This window comes from Muntiacus reevesi, chromosome 19 (assembly GCF_963930625.1).
Source record: "Muntiacus reevesi chromosome 19, mMunRee1.1, whole genome shotgun sequence".
NCBI classification, from domain to species: Eukaryota; Metazoa; Chordata; class Mammalia; order Artiodactyla; family Cervidae; genus Muntiacus; species Muntiacus reevesi.
Genome location: NC_089267.1, coordinates 20805938 through 20823525, shown reverse-complemented (window position 1 = coordinate 20823525; position 17588 = coordinate 20805938). Strand labels below are relative to the sequence as shown.

At 34.4% G+C, this 17588-nt stretch overlaps 1 protein-coding gene across 4 annotated transcripts in view; it reads left to right on the top strand.

Moving 5' to 3' along the window:
• Positions 1 to 17588, top strand: part of IBTK (inhibitor of Bruton tyrosine kinase) — an 89035-nt gene that overhangs the window by 34784 nt on the left and 36663 nt on the right. For 3 of the 4 annotated variants that reach the window (XM_065911345.1, XM_065911344.1, XM_065911341.1), the window contains 8 exons: positions 697 to 874; positions 2077 to 2676; positions 3640 to 3726; positions 5090 to 5172; positions 5254 to 5291; positions 5728 to 5824; positions 13914 to 14015; positions 16485 to 16602. In XM_065911345.1, the coding sequence (XP_065767417.1) occupies positions 697 to 874; positions 2077 to 2676; positions 3640 to 3726; positions 5090 to 5172; positions 5254 to 5291; positions 5728 to 5824; positions 13914 to 14015; positions 16485 to 16602 (1303 nt within the window). The remainder of the gene's footprint in view (positions 1 to 696; positions 875 to 2076; positions 2677 to 3639; positions 3727 to 5089; positions 5173 to 5253; positions 5292 to 5727; positions 5825 to 13913; positions 14016 to 16484; positions 16603 to 17588) is intronic. The other variant, XM_065911343.1, reaches the window with a different exon arrangement.

Sequence of the window (17588 nt, the reverse complement as noted above, 5' to 3'; positions counted from 1 at the left end):
GTGTTCATTCTTTTTTTTGGACTCTTAGTTTTGTCAGTGATCTCTTTGTCTTTATTTGCTTTAAACAATTTTTATACTACAAGCAGAAACATTTACTTGCATGCACATGCCATATTTTTCTTTCATATCCCTGATCTGACTTGTACTGATAAAATCTTTTGTTTAACGTCTGTCTTCTCTGCTTGATTGTATACTCCAAGATTGTAGAGGCATGCTGTCTTGTTCACTACAGTATTACCAGGGCTACACTGAAAAGCACTATATCACCGTAGCACATGTGGTCATTCAGATATTTGCTCGATAAATGGAAGGAAGGGGGAGAAGAAGGGAGGAAGCAAATACAATTTTTAATGGAAGCTGAGGAACTTTCAACGGTAGTATACACACTATATTTGCCTTTTAGACAGCTTTGGTTCCAGTGTGGAGGATACAATCATGAGTAATTGGAAAAAAGAAAATTTTTAAAAAATCATGAATAATTGAGAATTGACCTACCAAAATTCCTTCTATCAGATGAATAATATATAGGGTGTAAATTATGTTGAAGAGAGAGGAGATGTAGTTCTTCAAAAGGACTTAATGCAGATAAAAGATTTCCCTGTTCTCCTAATCGTTTTTCTATTCCATTTACTCCTAAATCGTTTTAACAGTTTCAATAAAGCCTTGATTAATGAAAGTTTATTTTTTTCTTTTTAGCAGAGATTTTATCAAACCCTCATAATTCCTCACCAGATGTGTCTTGTGTCTCTGATATAAATAGTGTATATGAAAGAATTCGACTTGAGAAACTTACTTTTGCCCATAGAGCTGTTAGTGTCAGCACAGATCCAAGTGGATGCAACTTTGCAATCTTGCAGTCAGATCCTAAAACAAGGTAAATGTACACTTGTCTATATTAAATTTCATTTTTAGAAGGAACAGTCATTGGGTTTTCTTTTGTGTTCAATAGCTCCTGGTACAAATTTAATTGAAGAGCTGTTGTCAAGTCTTATAGAGACTTCAGACATATAATCCTATTACTAAGTTACCTCAAAGGTGGAATTTGTTATATTGGAAATTATGAATGATTGTTCTTGCAAAAGGATATTTATTGAAAATGTTGAAGGTAATATGTACACACACACAGAATTTATTCATATCTCTGGTACTTCATGAGGTCCTGTAGGTTCTCAGATTTTGAGAAATATAAATATTTGTTACATAGTTTACAAAACTTTCTGACCATTGAGTACAGTGGGAAATGATAGAAGAGGTAGTGTAGAGTCATCTGGAAGGCATTGCGAATCTCAGTGCAAATCTTCTGTCAGGTTAGTACAGAGATGACAGGTTTAAGATAAATATCAAGGGTCTTATTGGAGAGGGGAAAAAGTCCTAGAGACGGGATTATCATTCCTCCTGGTTTGCCCAGGTCTGTCCCACCTTGAGCACTGAAAGTTTCCTCTCCTGGGAAACTGCTCAGCCCCAGGCAGACCAGGGGAGTTGGTCACCCTACCGAGAAGAGTGAAATGTAGATTGGGAAGGTAATGATTGCATGCTTACAGTACTGAAAGAACCAGGGGTATGGACTGATGTATGTGTGTATATTTATCTTTATTTCCTTGAGTTTCTAACTTATTCTGGGACCTGGGACCTAAAGTATTTATTTGCTGTTCTGTATATATTCTTCTCCACTTGTGACATGAAAGAATATAAACAGGAAAAGGTTGAACACTGTACTGTACTCTTTTTGAATGTTTTTAGTTATACTTTTAAAAATACATTGAAAAAATTTCTCCAAAAGTCATTCAAATTTATGTTTTAGTGTTTCCTTATAGAAACAGAAAACTCTCCTTTCAAAGGAAAACTTAATTCTAGTCATGTTAGTTTAGAGGAAATAAGATACATAAAGGAATAGAATATATTTAAAGGGTATCTAAAATTATGTGCAATATTCTTATCAGAAATGTCAAATGAAAGATTTTCTAAGTTTAATAAGTAAAAAAATTATACTTAAGGAGGGATGTTCTTGGTTTTTTGTGTTTTCTTTTCTTTTTTTCATTATTTTGAAAGTAAAAATAATTTTTGTTTTATTTCTAGCCTTTATGAAATTCCAACCGTGTCCTCCTCATCCTTTTTTGAAGAGTTTGGCAAGCTGTTGAGGGATACAGATGAAATGGACAACATCCATGATGTGACATTTCAAGTTGGCAGTAGACTCTTCCCTGCACATAAATATATTTTGGCAGTGCGTTCGGACTTTTTCCAGAAATTGTTTCTTTCGGATGGTACTGCATTAGACTTCACAGATGTTTACCGGAAAGATGAAGATTCTGCAGGCTGCCATCTCTTTGTGGTAGAGAAGGTTCATCCTGACCTGTTTGAATATCTTTTGCAGTTTATATACACAGATACTTGCGACTTTTTAACTCATGGCTTCAAACCAAGACTAAATTTAAGCAGAAAACCAGAAGGATATCTGGGCACTCCAAATTGTCGTTCGAATAAAATGAATTCCCATGAAGATAATCAGAAGTCAGCATTTGAAGTTTACAAAAGTAATCAAGCTCATACAATTAGTGAAAAGCAGAAGAGTAAATCCAAATCTTCCAAAAAAGTAAAAAGTGTTGGGGAAGATGATCCTGTAAAAATGTTACAAAATGTCGCAAAGAAATTTGGTTTCAGTAATTTAAGTAGTAGGTATGACTCCTCCTTAGTATCTATTCATGTACCTCATTATGTCTTCCTTTTAGAAATTCTGTTTCTTATTTTTTTTTTCTCCTGCTTAGCTTTACTTTGCTTTTGCTCCTGCTTCTGATCTTGGTCCTTCTCTTCCCCTCCCCACCCTCCTCCATCCCCTCCTCATCTTCCTTTTCTCTTTCCCTTACTTTCCCTCCCTCTCTCCTTTTCTCTCCCCCTCCCCTTTCTGTTTGGATCTGTTTCTTTCTTTTCAGGGACCTGTGTTTCTCTGTTTTCTGCTAAAGCTATCTCTAGAATCCCTGGATTAAAACATTAAAGGATAGGAAGGCTGTTTGTGGATTTGAACTCTCATGGTGTCTCTGTAACAGGGATCTGGAGTGGCAGGCAGTGTGGTATTCTGCAATGAGTACTGTCTTTGGAGTTGGACCTATATGTGCCTCTTAGCTCCACTGTAACTAGCTAGGGCAGATTTCTTACTTCTTTGAGCCTCAGTTCCTCAGCAGATAAAATGAGAGGGATAATGTTTACCTTACATTATTGGTGTAGTTTGGTCATAAAGCATGCGTACAGTGCTTGACAATATTTCTCGTCTTACAAACCAGATTTTTTGGAATTCTCTATTTTTAAGGTATTTATGTTGCCTGTGGCAGTATAACCTTAGTTGTGGGGCAGGAGCCAAGGGAGGAGAGTTTATCATGTTTTCTAATTGAAACCATGAAGGGTTTTGTGTCATGGCTTTCACTTGTTTTTTTTGTCAGTAATGATGTTTAACACATTTTGAGTATTAAGTAAAATTGAAGGAGACTGTATGACTTCTTTATCACAGAGTGGGGGGTTTGCTGAGATACTCTTTTAGGTGATACAAATTATATAATCATGTTTAGATGTGGGCTCATTTGTTGGATTTTTGTTGTTTTGGTCGGGGGAATATAGTCACCAATTGTTATTTTTTATCCTTGATAGGTTAGATGGAGTCAGATATGAAAATGAAGAAATTAGTATCATTGCCAAGAAAACTGGTAGTAAACCAAAGCTAAATCAGAAAAAATGGTAAGTTAGGAAATGAAGATAAACTTTTCATCTCTAGATTTTGGGAACCTGACTGGAAATAGAGCTCTCTTTATTTACACATGTATGCAGCAAAATGTGTATGTGGATACCCTCTCACCTTTATTAATCTTTTTCATGTCTGGAAATGTTGGAGAATTGTTGAGGCAAATGGGTAAAATATTAACTGCTCAGTAAGACATAGAGTTCATTTTTTTTTTTCCTGATTACTTTCTAATGAAGAATTTAGAAAAATTTCCCTAAATTTTGTATTTTTTTTAATAAATAGGTAATGGTGTTAACCCAGAAACCAAAATAATTATGCCTCTTCTCTTCATCATTATGAAGATTATTTCCTTTAGTATAAATTTTTCTCCAAAATAAGTATATTATTCTAAAATATGTTTATTATTAAAAGTTTTTATTTTTAATAAATGAATGGATAAGGAAGCTGTGGTACTTATACACAATGGAATATTACTCAGCCATTAAAAAGAATACATTTGAATCAGTTCTAATGAGATGGATGAAACTGGAGCCCATTATACAGAGTGAAGTAAGCCAGAAAGATAACCACCAATACAGTATACTAACACGTATATATGGAATTTAAAAAGATGGTAACGATAACCCTATATGCAAAACAGAAAAAGAGACACAGTTGTACAGAAGAGACTTTAACTCTGTGGAGAAGGCGAGGGTGGGATGTTCTGAGCCATAGCATTGAAACAAGTATATTATTAAGGGTGAAACAGATCACCAGCCCAGGTTGGATGCATGAGACGTGCTCAGGGCTGGTGCACTGGGAAGACCCAGAGGGATGGGATGGGGAGGGAGGTGGGAGGAGGGATCGGGATGGGGAACACATTAAATCCATGGCTGATTCATGTCAGTGTATGGCAAAAGCCACTACAATACTGTAAAGTAATTAGCCTCCAACTAATAAAAATAAATGAAAAAAAAAAGTTTTTTTTATTTTTAGGTATTTGTCTCTTGTAGGTAGAAAATTTTAGAGAAAAACCTGGTTGTATATAGACTGTGCTTAGCATGAAATAGGTTGTACAAATAAAAGTGAATTAATGACCTTTGACTGTGATGCCACTTAGTGTCATGTTAATCAGCACCTGTCCTGTATTGAAAAAGGAAAATTAGAAAAGACTTTCTTGAATATTTATCTGTACGCAGTTCCTTTTACAAATACTATCTTCATTGTAAGGCCTTTTTTCCCTATAGTGGAAGGAGATAAAATATTTTATTTGTATGTATACCCTCAAGTTGTTTGCTATATGCCACCTTTAATTAGGAGAAAATCAAAAGTTAAGACAATTCCTAAAGCTTTTGCTTCAATTAAACTTTTTTTTTCCAGTTCATTTTTATGTGATGTGACCATGAAATCAGTGGATGGAAAGGAATTTCCTTGTCATAAATGCGTTCTTTGTGCTAGACTTGGTAGGTTTACTTTTTTGTTGGTTGCAGATTTATTTGTTTTGGTATTGTTTCCTATTCTTAATTGATTCTTTTTTCTTTCAGAATATTTTCATAGTATGCTGAGTAGCTCATGGATTGAGGTAAGATTTAAGTAGAAACCACATAGGCTGCTAATTATGCTTTATATTTTTGGGAAATTATATACTAAAGAAATTCTAAAATATTTTTAACTCAGTTTTTCTCTTGTATTGACTTTATTTATGCTTAAATTGGCTGGAAAATAGCAATTTTTTGAAATTAAAGTTGTTCCAAAATAGTTACTTAAATGAATTCTCCATTATTATTTGGAGTTATACGTGGAATACCAGTTTGTTTCTTTTTTCTCAGATTTTCTTGATTCTTTTTCATGTTACAAGGCATTTTAAAATTAAATGTATCTCATTTTAGCTTTGTGTTTTAACATTATATTCTTTTGTATCTGATGTGATTCCTGTTAAACGTTTTTCATACTGATCACCTCAGTCAGATTGCAGTGTTATTTTGTAGTTGAAAATTAATTGTTTTACTTTTATTTAGGCTTCCAGTTGTGCAGCTCTGGAAATGCCAATACATTCTGACATACTAAAAGTTATTTTGGACTACCTCTATACTGATGAAGCTGTTGAGATCAAAGGTATTAATAAAAGTTAGGACATTTTAGATATTTAAGATACAGTTTAAAAATGATAAAATTACACAGATCTTAGTTTCTGCTTTAATTGAATTAATCAACAAAGGCTTAAATTTAGAATAAGCTATGCAGATGATTACTAACAGTAAAGGAATGGAATAGAAAATTTTCATTACCTATGTGAAAATGAACTCTATATGAATTGTTAACAATGGTTGAGATTAGATTTAACATTTTCATACCCAGCTACTTACACGATTGAGATGAAAAATTGACAACAGGGAGTATGGTTCTTTCTTGTCTGTTTTTCCCCTCATGTAATGTGTCTGAAGTAAAATAAATAGACTAATAATTGAACTGAATTTTATAAAGAGGATGCAGTTATATGCTTTGTCAGGAACACACCCGTGTTTTACTTACCAGGTGTCTTTAGTCATAGGAGTGATACACTCTGTTTTCTGTATATACCAAATTTTCTTAATCAGTTTGTTGATGGACACTTAGGTATTTCTGTACTTTAACTATTGTGAATAATTTTGCAGTGAACATGGTAATGCAAGTGTATCTTCAAAATACAGATTTCAGTTCCTTTGGCTAAATACTCAGAATTGGGATTACTGTATTGTATGATAATTCTAGTTTTAATTTTTTACGGAAGCTCCATATTCTTTGCATAGCGGCTTTACCAGTTTACACTCCTCTCAACAGCGCAGAAGAGTAACCTTTTCTCCACCTCTTCATTTGTTATCTTGGGTTTTTTTTTTATAATAGCCTTCCTAACAGGTATAAGGTGACATCTCCTTGTGGTTTTGATTTGCATTTCTCTGATAAACAGTGACGTTGAGCACCTTTTCATTTACCTGTTGGCCATTTCTATGTCTTCCAAGGACAAATGTCTAAGATCTTTTGCCCATTAAAAATAAAGTTTTTATTTTATATTGAACTGTCATTGATTTATAATGTTGTATTAGCATCAGGTATATAGGAAACTGAATCATTTATGCATATACATGCATCCTTTTTCAAATTCTTTTCCCATTTAGGTTATTACAGAATACAGAATATTCCCTGTGCTATACAGTAGGTCCTTGTTGGTTATCTATTTTGAATATAGTAGTATGTATATGTCAATCCCAAACTCCCAATTTATTCTTCACCCCAAGCTTTCCCTTTTAGTAACCTGAAGTTTGTCTTCTAAGTCTGTATTTTTTTGTTTGTTTGTTTTTGCTGTTGAATTTATATATTTTGGACATTAATCGCTCATGCTTTGCTATTATTTTCTCCCATTCCAAGGTTGCCTTTTCATTCTATTGACTCTTTGGTGTGATTTTTGGTTTCACGGAACACCACTTGTTTATTTTCACTTTTGTCACATGTGGTTTTGGTACATCTAAAAAATCATCGCCAAGGCCAGTGTCTAGGAGCCTTTTCCTGGTTTTTCTTCTAGGAGTTTTTTGGTTTCAGGTCTTAGATTTAAATCTTTAGTCCACTTTGAGTTGATTTTTGTCCAGTTTCATTATTTTACATGTGGATATTAGTTTTTCTCATATCCTTAACTGAAGAGACAGTCTTTCCCCATTTTGTATTCTTGACATTCTTGTCAGAGGTTAATTAGCTGTATACATGAAGGTTTATTTCTGGCCTATTTTATCTCATTGGTCTACGTGTCTCTTTTTATGTCAGGGTGTTCCTGTATTGATTACTCTAGCTTTGTAATAGGACTTTGAAATCAGGAAATATGACAGCTCCAGTTTTGTTAAACTTATTCAATTTTGCTTTGGCCATTTATGGTCTTCTGTGGTTCCATGTGAATTTTAGGATTACTTTTTCTGTTTCTATGAAAGGTACCATTGTAACTTTTATAGGATTTCATTGAATATGTAGATTGCTTTGGGTAGAATGGGCATTTTAACAATATCAGTTCTTCTAGCTTATGAACATGAGATATCTTTCCATTTGTTTGTATCTTCTTTAATTTGTTTTTTCAATGTTTTGTAGTTTTCAGTATGCAGATCTTTTATTTCCTTGGTTAAATTTATTCCTATGTCTTTTATTCTTTTTGATGTGATTGTAAAGTGGATTGATTCCTTAATTTCTCTCTTAGCTCAGTGTTAGTGTAAAGAAGTGCAACAGGTATATTGATTTTGTATATTGATTTTTTTACTCTGCAACTTTATTCATTTATTATTTCTAATAGTAAAAGATGCCACCAAAATACTATTAAAAATAATAAATAAATTTACAGGGTTAAAAACAGATATACAAAAACCTGTTGCATATCTAATTTGTTGACAGTTTTTATGATGAATGTATGTTGACTCACAGAGTCGGACATGACTGAGCAACTGAACTGATATTGAATTTTATCATGTGCATTTTCTGCAACTATTAAGATGATCATATGATTTTTGACCTCTGTTAATGTTGCATATCATCTATATTGATTTGCATGCTTTGAACTATCTGTGCATCACTATCTGTAAATCCCACTTGATCATGGTGTATGGTCCTTTTAATATGCTGTTTAATTGTGTTTATTGGTACTTTATTGAGGGTTTTTATATACACACTCATCAGGGATATTGTTCTGTAATTTTCTTGTAGTGAACTTGTCTGTCTCTGGTAGCAGGATAAGGTTGACCTCATAAAGTGAATCTGCAAGTGTTGCCCCCTCTTTGATTTTTGGGATTAGTTTAAGAAGGATTTATGTTAATTTTTCTTTAAATATTTGGTAGAATTCACTGATGAAGCATTGTGCTTTTGAACTTTTCCTTATGTGGAAGATTTTTGATTGCTGATTCATTCTCCTTATTCTGTTATTAGTCTGTTCAGATTTTCTATTTTATTATTCAGTTTTTGTATGTTTCTTATTTCTAGGAACTGATCCATTTCTTCTAGATTGTCCAGTTCATTAGCATATAGTTATCCATAATAGTCTCTTATGATCCTTTATATTTCTGTGATATCATTGGTAATGTTTCCTCTTTCATTTGCAATTTTTTTTTTTTTTTCCTTAGTCAACTTAAAGGTATGTTAATTTTCTCTCTTCAAACAAGCAACTTTTTGTTGGTCTTTTCTGGTGTCTGATTCATTGGTTTCTGCTCTATCTTTAGTATTTCCTTCCTTCTGCCAAGTTTGGGCTTTGTTCTTCTTTTTATAGTTCTTTGTTGTGTAAAAACCTTCAAAGGTAGTTCTTTTGAGATTTTTTTTTTTTTTTTTTTGGGGGCATTTGTCAGTATAAACAATTCTTAGAAATTCTTTTGTCCTTTAAATTTTGATATGTTGTGTTTCCCATTTTCCTTTGACTCAAGGTATTTTCCTTACTTTTTCTTTGACTTCCTGTATTCAAGACCATCTGAATTTTCCAGTTTTATTCCTATTTTTCTAATTTTATGTCCTTGTAGTTGGAGATGATACTTAATATGATTGCAGTCTTAAATTGTTGTTTTGTGGGTCTACACATGGTCTGTCCTGCAGGGTGTCTTGTGTACACGTGAGAAGAATGTCTGTTTTGCTGCTGTTGGATGGAGTGTTATATATATGTCTGTTAGGGTGATTTGGTCTATAGTGTTAATCATATCTGTTGTTTCTTTATTAATTTTGTCCGGGTTATTTATTCATATTGAGTATGGAGTATTGAAGTCCTCTATTTAGAATTTTTAAAAATATTTGTTTACTTGTTTATTTTTGGCCGTGCTGGGTCTTTGTTGCTGCACATGGGCTTTCTGTAGTTGTGGCGAGTGGGGGTTGCTCTGGTTGCAGTGCGTGGGCTTCTCGTTTCAGTGGCTCCTCTTCTTGCAGAGCACAGGCTGTCAGAGCTTGGGCTCCGCAGTTGCGGCTTGTGGGCTCTGGAGTGCAGGCTCAGTAGTCTGGCACATGGGCTTAGTTGCCCCGCGGCATGTGGGACCTTCCCAGACCAAGGATCAAACCTGTGTTCCCTGCATTGGGAGGCATTTTTTTAGCCACTGGACCACCAGGATGCCCAAAGTCCTTTCTATTATTGTATTCATGTCCATTTCTGCCTTCAGCTTTTAATATTTCCTTTATATAGGTGCTCCAACATATCTAATGTAGTTTTTTCTTTGTTGTTACCATGAGGCTTACATGTAATATAATCATGGAACTGGAAGTGTTAGTGGCTCAGTCATATCTAACTTTCCGACTCCATGGATTATAGCCTGCCAGGCTCCTCTGTCCATGGGATTCTCTAGGCAAGAATACTGGAGTGGGTTGCCATTCCCTTCTCCAGGGGATCTTCCCAGCCCAGGGATCAAACCCAGGTCTTCTGCACTGCAGGCAGATTCTTTGCCATCTGAGTCACCGGGGGAAGCCCTAATGTAATTATAACAATCACAACTTTTTTTCTGTATTTCTTTTAATTTCTGTGTGGTTGATTAACAGTATTAGTTTCAGGTGTACAGCATTGTGGCTTAATATTTTTATTGATTATGCTTCATGTTAAGTTGTTAAAAAAAACAATGTCTTTATTTTTCTGTACTATACAGTATATCCTGTTGCCTTCTCATTTTATACGTAGCAGTTTTTAAGTCTTAATCCCATAACCTTATCTTGCCCCTCCCCTTTCCCTCTCCTCAATGGTGACTACTGCTTTGTTCTCATTGTCTGTTTTTGTCCTTTTTATATACCTGTGTGTTCTTTAAATTCCACGATTCCACATACAAGTGATAACATGAGGTATTTGTCTTTCTGACTTATTTCATTAAGCATCGGAGAAGGCAATGGCAACCCATTCTAGTACTCTTGCCTGGCAAATCCCGTGGATGAAGGAGCCTGGCAGGCTGCAGTCCATGGGGTCGCTAAAAGTCGGACATGACTGAGCGACTTCACTTTCACTTTTCACTTTCATGCATTGGAGAAGGAAATGGCAACCCACTCCAGTGTTCTTGCCTGGAGAATCCTAGGGACTGAGGAACCTGGTGGGCTTCTGTCTATGGGGTCACACAGAGTCGGACACGTCTGAAGCGACTTGGCGGCAGCAGCAGCATTAAGCATAATATCTTCTAGGTTCATTATTGAAAATGACAGAACTTCATTCTTTTTTATGGCCAAGTAGTATTACACTGTATGTGACACACACACATATATGTATGTATACACACATGTAAACACCACATCTCCTTTATCCATTCATTGGGTGATGGTTTTTTGGGTTGTTCCCTTTCTTGGAACGGATGACAGAGGATGAAATGGATGGATGGCAGTCACCAACTCAGTGGACATGAGCTTGATCAAACTCTGGGAGATGGTGAAGTACAAGAAAGCCTGGTGTGCTGCAGCACCTGGGGTTGCAAAGAGTCAAGGATGACTTAGTGACTGAACTACACCTATCTTGGCTGTCATTTACTGCTTAATTTTGCATTCAGATTTTCTTCACTCTTAGTTTTCTCCCCCTCTGATATTATTTTTTTTTCCAGATTACTGCTGACTTTATTTTTTTTATATACCACTAAAGCATTTATTTGTTTAATTATTGGAATATACTTGATTTACAGTGTTGTGTTAGTTTGAATCAGTTATACATATACATGTATCCACCCTTTTTTAGATTCTTTTCCCATGTAGGCAATTACAGAGTATTGAGTAAAGTTCCCTGTATTAATAGGAGGTCCTTATTAGTTATCCATTTTATATATAATGGTGTGTATATGTCAATCCCTATCTTCCAGTTCCATTGTTTCTTTGAATATTATGTTCTTTCTTATTTGCTTCTGTGAGTCCCCTATGTATCTTTTTATAGTATTCCCTAAATCCCTTATACACAGTTTATTTTTTATTCATTCTTTTTTTTCTGTTCTTCATATTGGATTATCTCAGTTAACGTATAGTTTCTGTCTTTATTGATAGTCTTCATTTCTTGAGATGTTATTCTGATGCTTTCTTTTAAATTTTTAGACATGATTTTTAAAATTTGTTTTTGGACATATTTAAAATAATTGATTTAAACTCTTTGTAATAGTTCAGGATCTTGGCATTCTTAGGGACATTCTCTTGACTTTTTTTTTTTCTTTTTTTGCCTATTGGTCACACTTCTCTTTTCATCTTTTATAATTGCTGGATCTTAGTTCCCTGACCAGGGCTTGGCAGTGTAATCACACTAACCACTGAACCACCAGGGAATTCCCATAACGTAGCAACTCTTGAAATCAGATTCTCTTTCTTCTCCAGGGTTTATTTTATTTATTTATTTTTTCTGTTTATTTAGTGACTTTTTGAAGCTAATTCTGTCAGATTGATATTCTTTGTCATATGTGACCACTGAGGCCTCTGCTTGTTCAGCTAATAGAGTTTTCCTTGAATGTCTAAACCAGTAAATTTCCCAGCCTACGCCTAGGAGTTGTTTGTGTGTGTTGTGGTGTGGCTTCAAGAGTTTAGGGCCTTCCTAAGTGTTTTCTGGGCATGTCCACAGTCCTCCACATTTGTATGGCCTTCTGGATTCACAGGAATATGTTAAAACTTTTCAAAGCCCCTTTTAGACACTTGTATTAGTCAGCTTAGACTGCTACAACAAAATAACAGACTGAAATTTATTGTCACAGTTCTGGAGGCTAGAAGTCTCAGACCAAGGTCTGTCTGGCAGGATTCTCTTCCTGTCTTATACACAGGTTGTGTATAATTTTGTTATTGTGTCCTTACTTGTTGTGTTGTGTAACAAGCCTCTTGTTATGTCCTTACTTGGCTTTTCCTCAGCGCTTGTGTGTGAGTGTATATGGAGAAAGAGTGAGAGAGCACACACACGTGGAACAGCTTTTTGGGGAAATATGGATAGATTTCTGTCTCTTAGAAAGACTAATCTCGTCAGATCAGGGCCCTACCCTTATGACTGCACCATGTGAATTTTCAGGGGACACAAACATTCAGTCTTGACAACATCTCCTCCCTGAGCTATTCTTTTTAAGTTTTTTTGCTTGCCTCTTGTTTGCTCTGCCCCTCATCATTGTCTTGGACAGCCTCAGTGTTAAACAATTGCTATTTGTTTTTAATAAGTACCCTTTTCTGAGGCTCTTCACACAGAGCTTTGAGTCAGGTCAAATAAACCCCTACTAGTGGGGTTTCCAGGAAACTGCCAGATAGCTTAAATAATAACAGTTATTTGATAATGTTGCCCCACAACTGTTCTCTCACCTCCAGTGTCTGTACCTGCTTATTTCAGCCCATGATTGCAGGAGTGATGGCTTTCAGGACTACTGTTGAGAATGGAGGAGAGTAGGGTCTGAGTAGGAGGAGCCAGGGTGTCCCAAAGCTCACTGTTCTTAGCAAGATTCAGCCAAGTTTTTGGAGTCAGTACGCCCTGATTATTGTGAGCCTTTGGCTAATTTCTAGAGTTCTGAAAGAGTTGATTTTTGCTCAGTTTTTGTAATAATTCTCATTGCTTTGGTAGAAGAAAAGAATTTTTGATGTCCTTAGTCTGCCATTTACAGTGAGTTCACCTCTCATTTAATGTTTTTTCTACTTTAATTTTTTTCTTTTTAACCATTTTTTGCTTCCTATGGTGGTTTTTTTTTTTTTTCTTCCTATTTATATTACTATTCTGGCAGTGACTCGGGGGCATTGGTTAAAGTCATAAATAGTACACTGGACCAAGGTTATGTTAAATTAAGGAACTTCTCTATAGTTTAAAAGTACTCTTAGATGACCAGTTTCATTTTAAATAAGCCTAAGAGCTTTATTCACCTCTGTCGTCCCTCGCTATATGTGTGTGTTTAACATATACCTGTATATTATCTTTGATGATGAGAATTGACTTCCCCCCCTGTTAGTTTCTGTAACAATAATGGGAGATTTTAAATAAGGCAGGCATTCTAGCCCTTTAGACTAAAAGAGATCTACTCAAATTGCCCATTTTATGGTCCTAATGTAAATCAGGGCATTTTGATGGTTTTGGGTTTGTTTTTTTTTTAAACAGTTTTCTACCTATAGATAGAAATATTTTATCATACTTACAATTTCAACATTTAGAAGCGAATCATCTTACCTCTCTTTTATAGTGTTTTGTAGTATCTTAATTAGTTCGACTTTTTTTCTAGGTATAATGTTTACAAAATAGTATGAGTGACACTTTTTTTTTTTCCAGAATCTCAAAATGTGGATTTTGTTTGTAGTGTTCTTGTGGTGGCTGATCAGCTTCTCATATCTCGACTGAAAGAAATTTGTGAAGTAGCATTAACTGAAAAACGTGAGTAATTTTGAATTAGAATCTTAGTGTTTTCACAGGTTCAGGATTTATGGTATTTTATTGACTTTATGTTGCAGTTTAAGTACAATGCCTGTTTTTATATCATGAAAAATGTCAAGACAGTTAAAATTATTTCTTGTCATCATTTGTAAGCACATCCTTATTTCACAGATGTTAATATGTGAATACATGTAAATTTTATAATTGAAATATGTTAATTTTTTTGAAATATCATAAAACTTGAATAATAAAGATGGCATGAAATTATTTTGCAATCTGAAGGATGAGAGTTTGAAAGTGGAAATTCTTCACACTTGCCCTGGTCTGTAAGTCTACACTTAACTACCCTGTTATTTACTGGAATTTTTTTTTTAAGCCACGTTGTACAGCTTATGGGATCTTATTTCCCCATCAGGGATGAACTTGTGTCCTTGGCTGTGCAAGTACAGAGTTCAAACCTGTGGACTGCCAGAGAATTATATTTGCTGGAATTTTTATGTAACCATCCCATCAATGTATTTGATCAAAAGCATCTCTTTTTTTGAAGCTCTTACTTTTCTCTCTGCTTATTATTTCAGTTATTTGCAGGACTGTCATCCTAACACGGAACTTTGGAAGCCAAAGTTATTTTTTTTATCATTTTGTGCCTTACATCCAAATTGCAGCTGTCAAAACCAGTCAGTCTCTTAACTATGTCGATCACATTTCCCCCACCTTTTTTTTCTCCCTGTCACTATGCTAGTTGAGATCACTGTTACTCGTCCCTTCTGTGTAGTGTCATAGTAGTCTTTTAAGTCCTCTTTCTCTCTTCTGACTTCTCTTTCTTTAATCTTCCTATAGGAAGTGGTTAGTGTCTTCTCCTATTCATATGTTTTTAATTGCTTCCTCTGAGATAATGGTTAAATTTCCTTAGCCTGATAACAAAAGTTTCTTGGCTTTCTAATCTTATCCTTGTTCTCCTTCTTTGCCTCTTAAGGAAGTGTGAAGAGATTTCCTGTTAGATTTTTCTGATTTGTACTTGCTAATAGTTTATCTTAGCTCAGGTATCTTATTTACTCACTTGAGTTCTGTGGAGTATTTTCTTCTTGGTTATCAAAGAGAGAGCAACAGCTATGATCTTAAAAGCCAGAAAAAGGAAATACAGTTGTCCCTCAGTGTCACAGGGATTGACTCCAGGAGCCTCTGCAGACACCAAAATTTGTGAATGCTCAGGTCCCTTATGTAAAATAGTATAGTATTAATACAGTGAATACAGCTGGTCCTCTGTGTGTGGAACTTGCTGGTATGGAGGACCAGCTCTATATTAAAGGACACAACATGCAGTAGATATAAAATATAGAAATTGAGGATATTTTCAGTTGTTCGGTCTACTTTCCTGTTATCCTTTGGATATTCTTTCTTGGCTCCTGCTGCACAATTGCCCCTGTTAATGAATTTCTTGATCATCTTAGAATCTAGCAAGAGAAGGATTCAACAGAACCTTGTTGTCTGTTTACTGGGCAGTCCTTGTCCTTGAAACCAGCTGAACAACTCTTTATAAAGTTTTTATATGATTCATTTTTATTTCTGTGAAATGGGGGACTTTGGGTTCATCATTAGTTGAGACTTTGTGTCAGTCCTGAGTGAGGCAGAGGTCATTATTGTCTGCATATAACTTTTGACTGAGTTACAAGAGAGAAAGAGAAAGGAAATGGAGGAAGCCAGGTGTAGAAAATAGTTGTGTTTTTCTGTTGGCTGGGGCTCAGAGTAAATAAGAAAAGGGGATTTCAGAAGCTAAGTTACATGTTAGGTAAGGAGAATATTCTTGGACAGTCTCTAGTAAAACACACTTCGTATATACAGTTGCAAGGATTATAACAAAATCTAGCATCTTTTGTGCAGTATGCCAGATTGTGCACTGGCATGAATGATAATATAGTAGTATTTAAATGTACTTATTTTCTAAATATATAGTTTGTGTTTATATATGTAAATATATTCACATAAAGTCTGATAGTTGATTTAACATAAATATATTTTATAGAATGATTCCTTCACTTTCTCTTAGTCATAAGTATATCTTTTTAGTTTTATAGAAGAGGAAATAACTATTCTGTGACATGTAAATGAAAAGGAGTGTTGTTTATCAGTGAAAGTTAAAAATACTCCAAAAAGTTTAGATGGAAGATTGTCAGCTCTTACTGTTTACTTTTAGATGACACTATAATGCACCTTTTCTATTTTCTTTTGCTTGAAATTTTGTGTGTGTTTATTTTTCCTCATAATGAATCATTTAAAATTACTTTGGCATATCGGGTTGGAAAATAAATTCTATATTTGCCCTAGTATAACTTTTTTTTGGCAGGACAGTACTTTCAGTTTTCCTTCTTCTAAATGTTCAAACCTGACAAGTTAAGAAATAAGTGTGTTTCATTTGCTATAGTTAAAATGCCTTTCATCTTGTTTTATAGATCTTTTCTTCCTTTGTAGTTACCCTTAAGAATGCTGCTATGCTGCTGGAATTTGCAGCAATGTATAATGCTGAACAATTGAAACTCTCTTGTTTACAGTTTATTGGACTGAATATGGCAGCTTTACTTGAAGCAAGGTAGGTTGAGTATTATATACAGACTGTTGCAAAAGCACTTATTTATGTATAATAGCAAATATGTTAGTAATTTGAAAGTGAATAACAATAAATCCTAACTTTGTAGAAAAAGTGAAAATGTAAGACATTTAATCATTTCATCTGTATTTGGATGCTTAATATATGCCAGCCATTGCTACAATACTACAGTGAACAAATGGACAATATCCTTGCCCTCAGTGTTATAGGAGCTTACATTCTGATTGGAAGGTTATGGGACAATATTATCACAAATATATTTGTATATGTATTCATATCTCTCTGCTTGTTTAGGCTAATTTGTAGCTATGTAGTTGTACCTGGCTTTTGGAAACTATCTGTAATACTAATTAAGCCAGCACTTAATTACTTCACATATATTTATGCATATAATTTGTTACTGGTTGATTTCTATTTTCTCTTTGTATTTATTCTCTTTTAAGATGTTCCCTATACTACATATTCTTTGGTCAAACTTAGTGTGCAGCAGATGGCCTGAAAAATTTAGTTGGTCTGGTTTATTGCAAGGTGGTACATGTGTGCAGGCTTTGATGGTAATGAAATATTCATTATGAAAAATGACACATGTTACAAGTTAAACATTTAAACATTATATCCTATGTTATAAGCTAATATTTTATGTTATATTGTTGTTTACTGGATGAAAGGAATTTGATAAATGCTAATGATTTAGGAGTCACAGACATTTTAGAATTAGAAGAATCTTAGTAAATTTAATCCCATTCTTTTCAACTATTTTAGCAGTGGACTTTTTTAATGAAATAAATTTACAGATTCATTTTTTAGTGTAAGGTCAAGATGTTATTACATTTTTTCAGTATAAGAAGATGAGTCTTTTTGGTGAATACAGAAATTTCAGATTAGAGTTTTTGGTGTCAGTTGCATTTTTAAAGTCAGTATCCAGTATAATTCTGTATTTTGTTTTAATTGTAATAATAGGTAACACT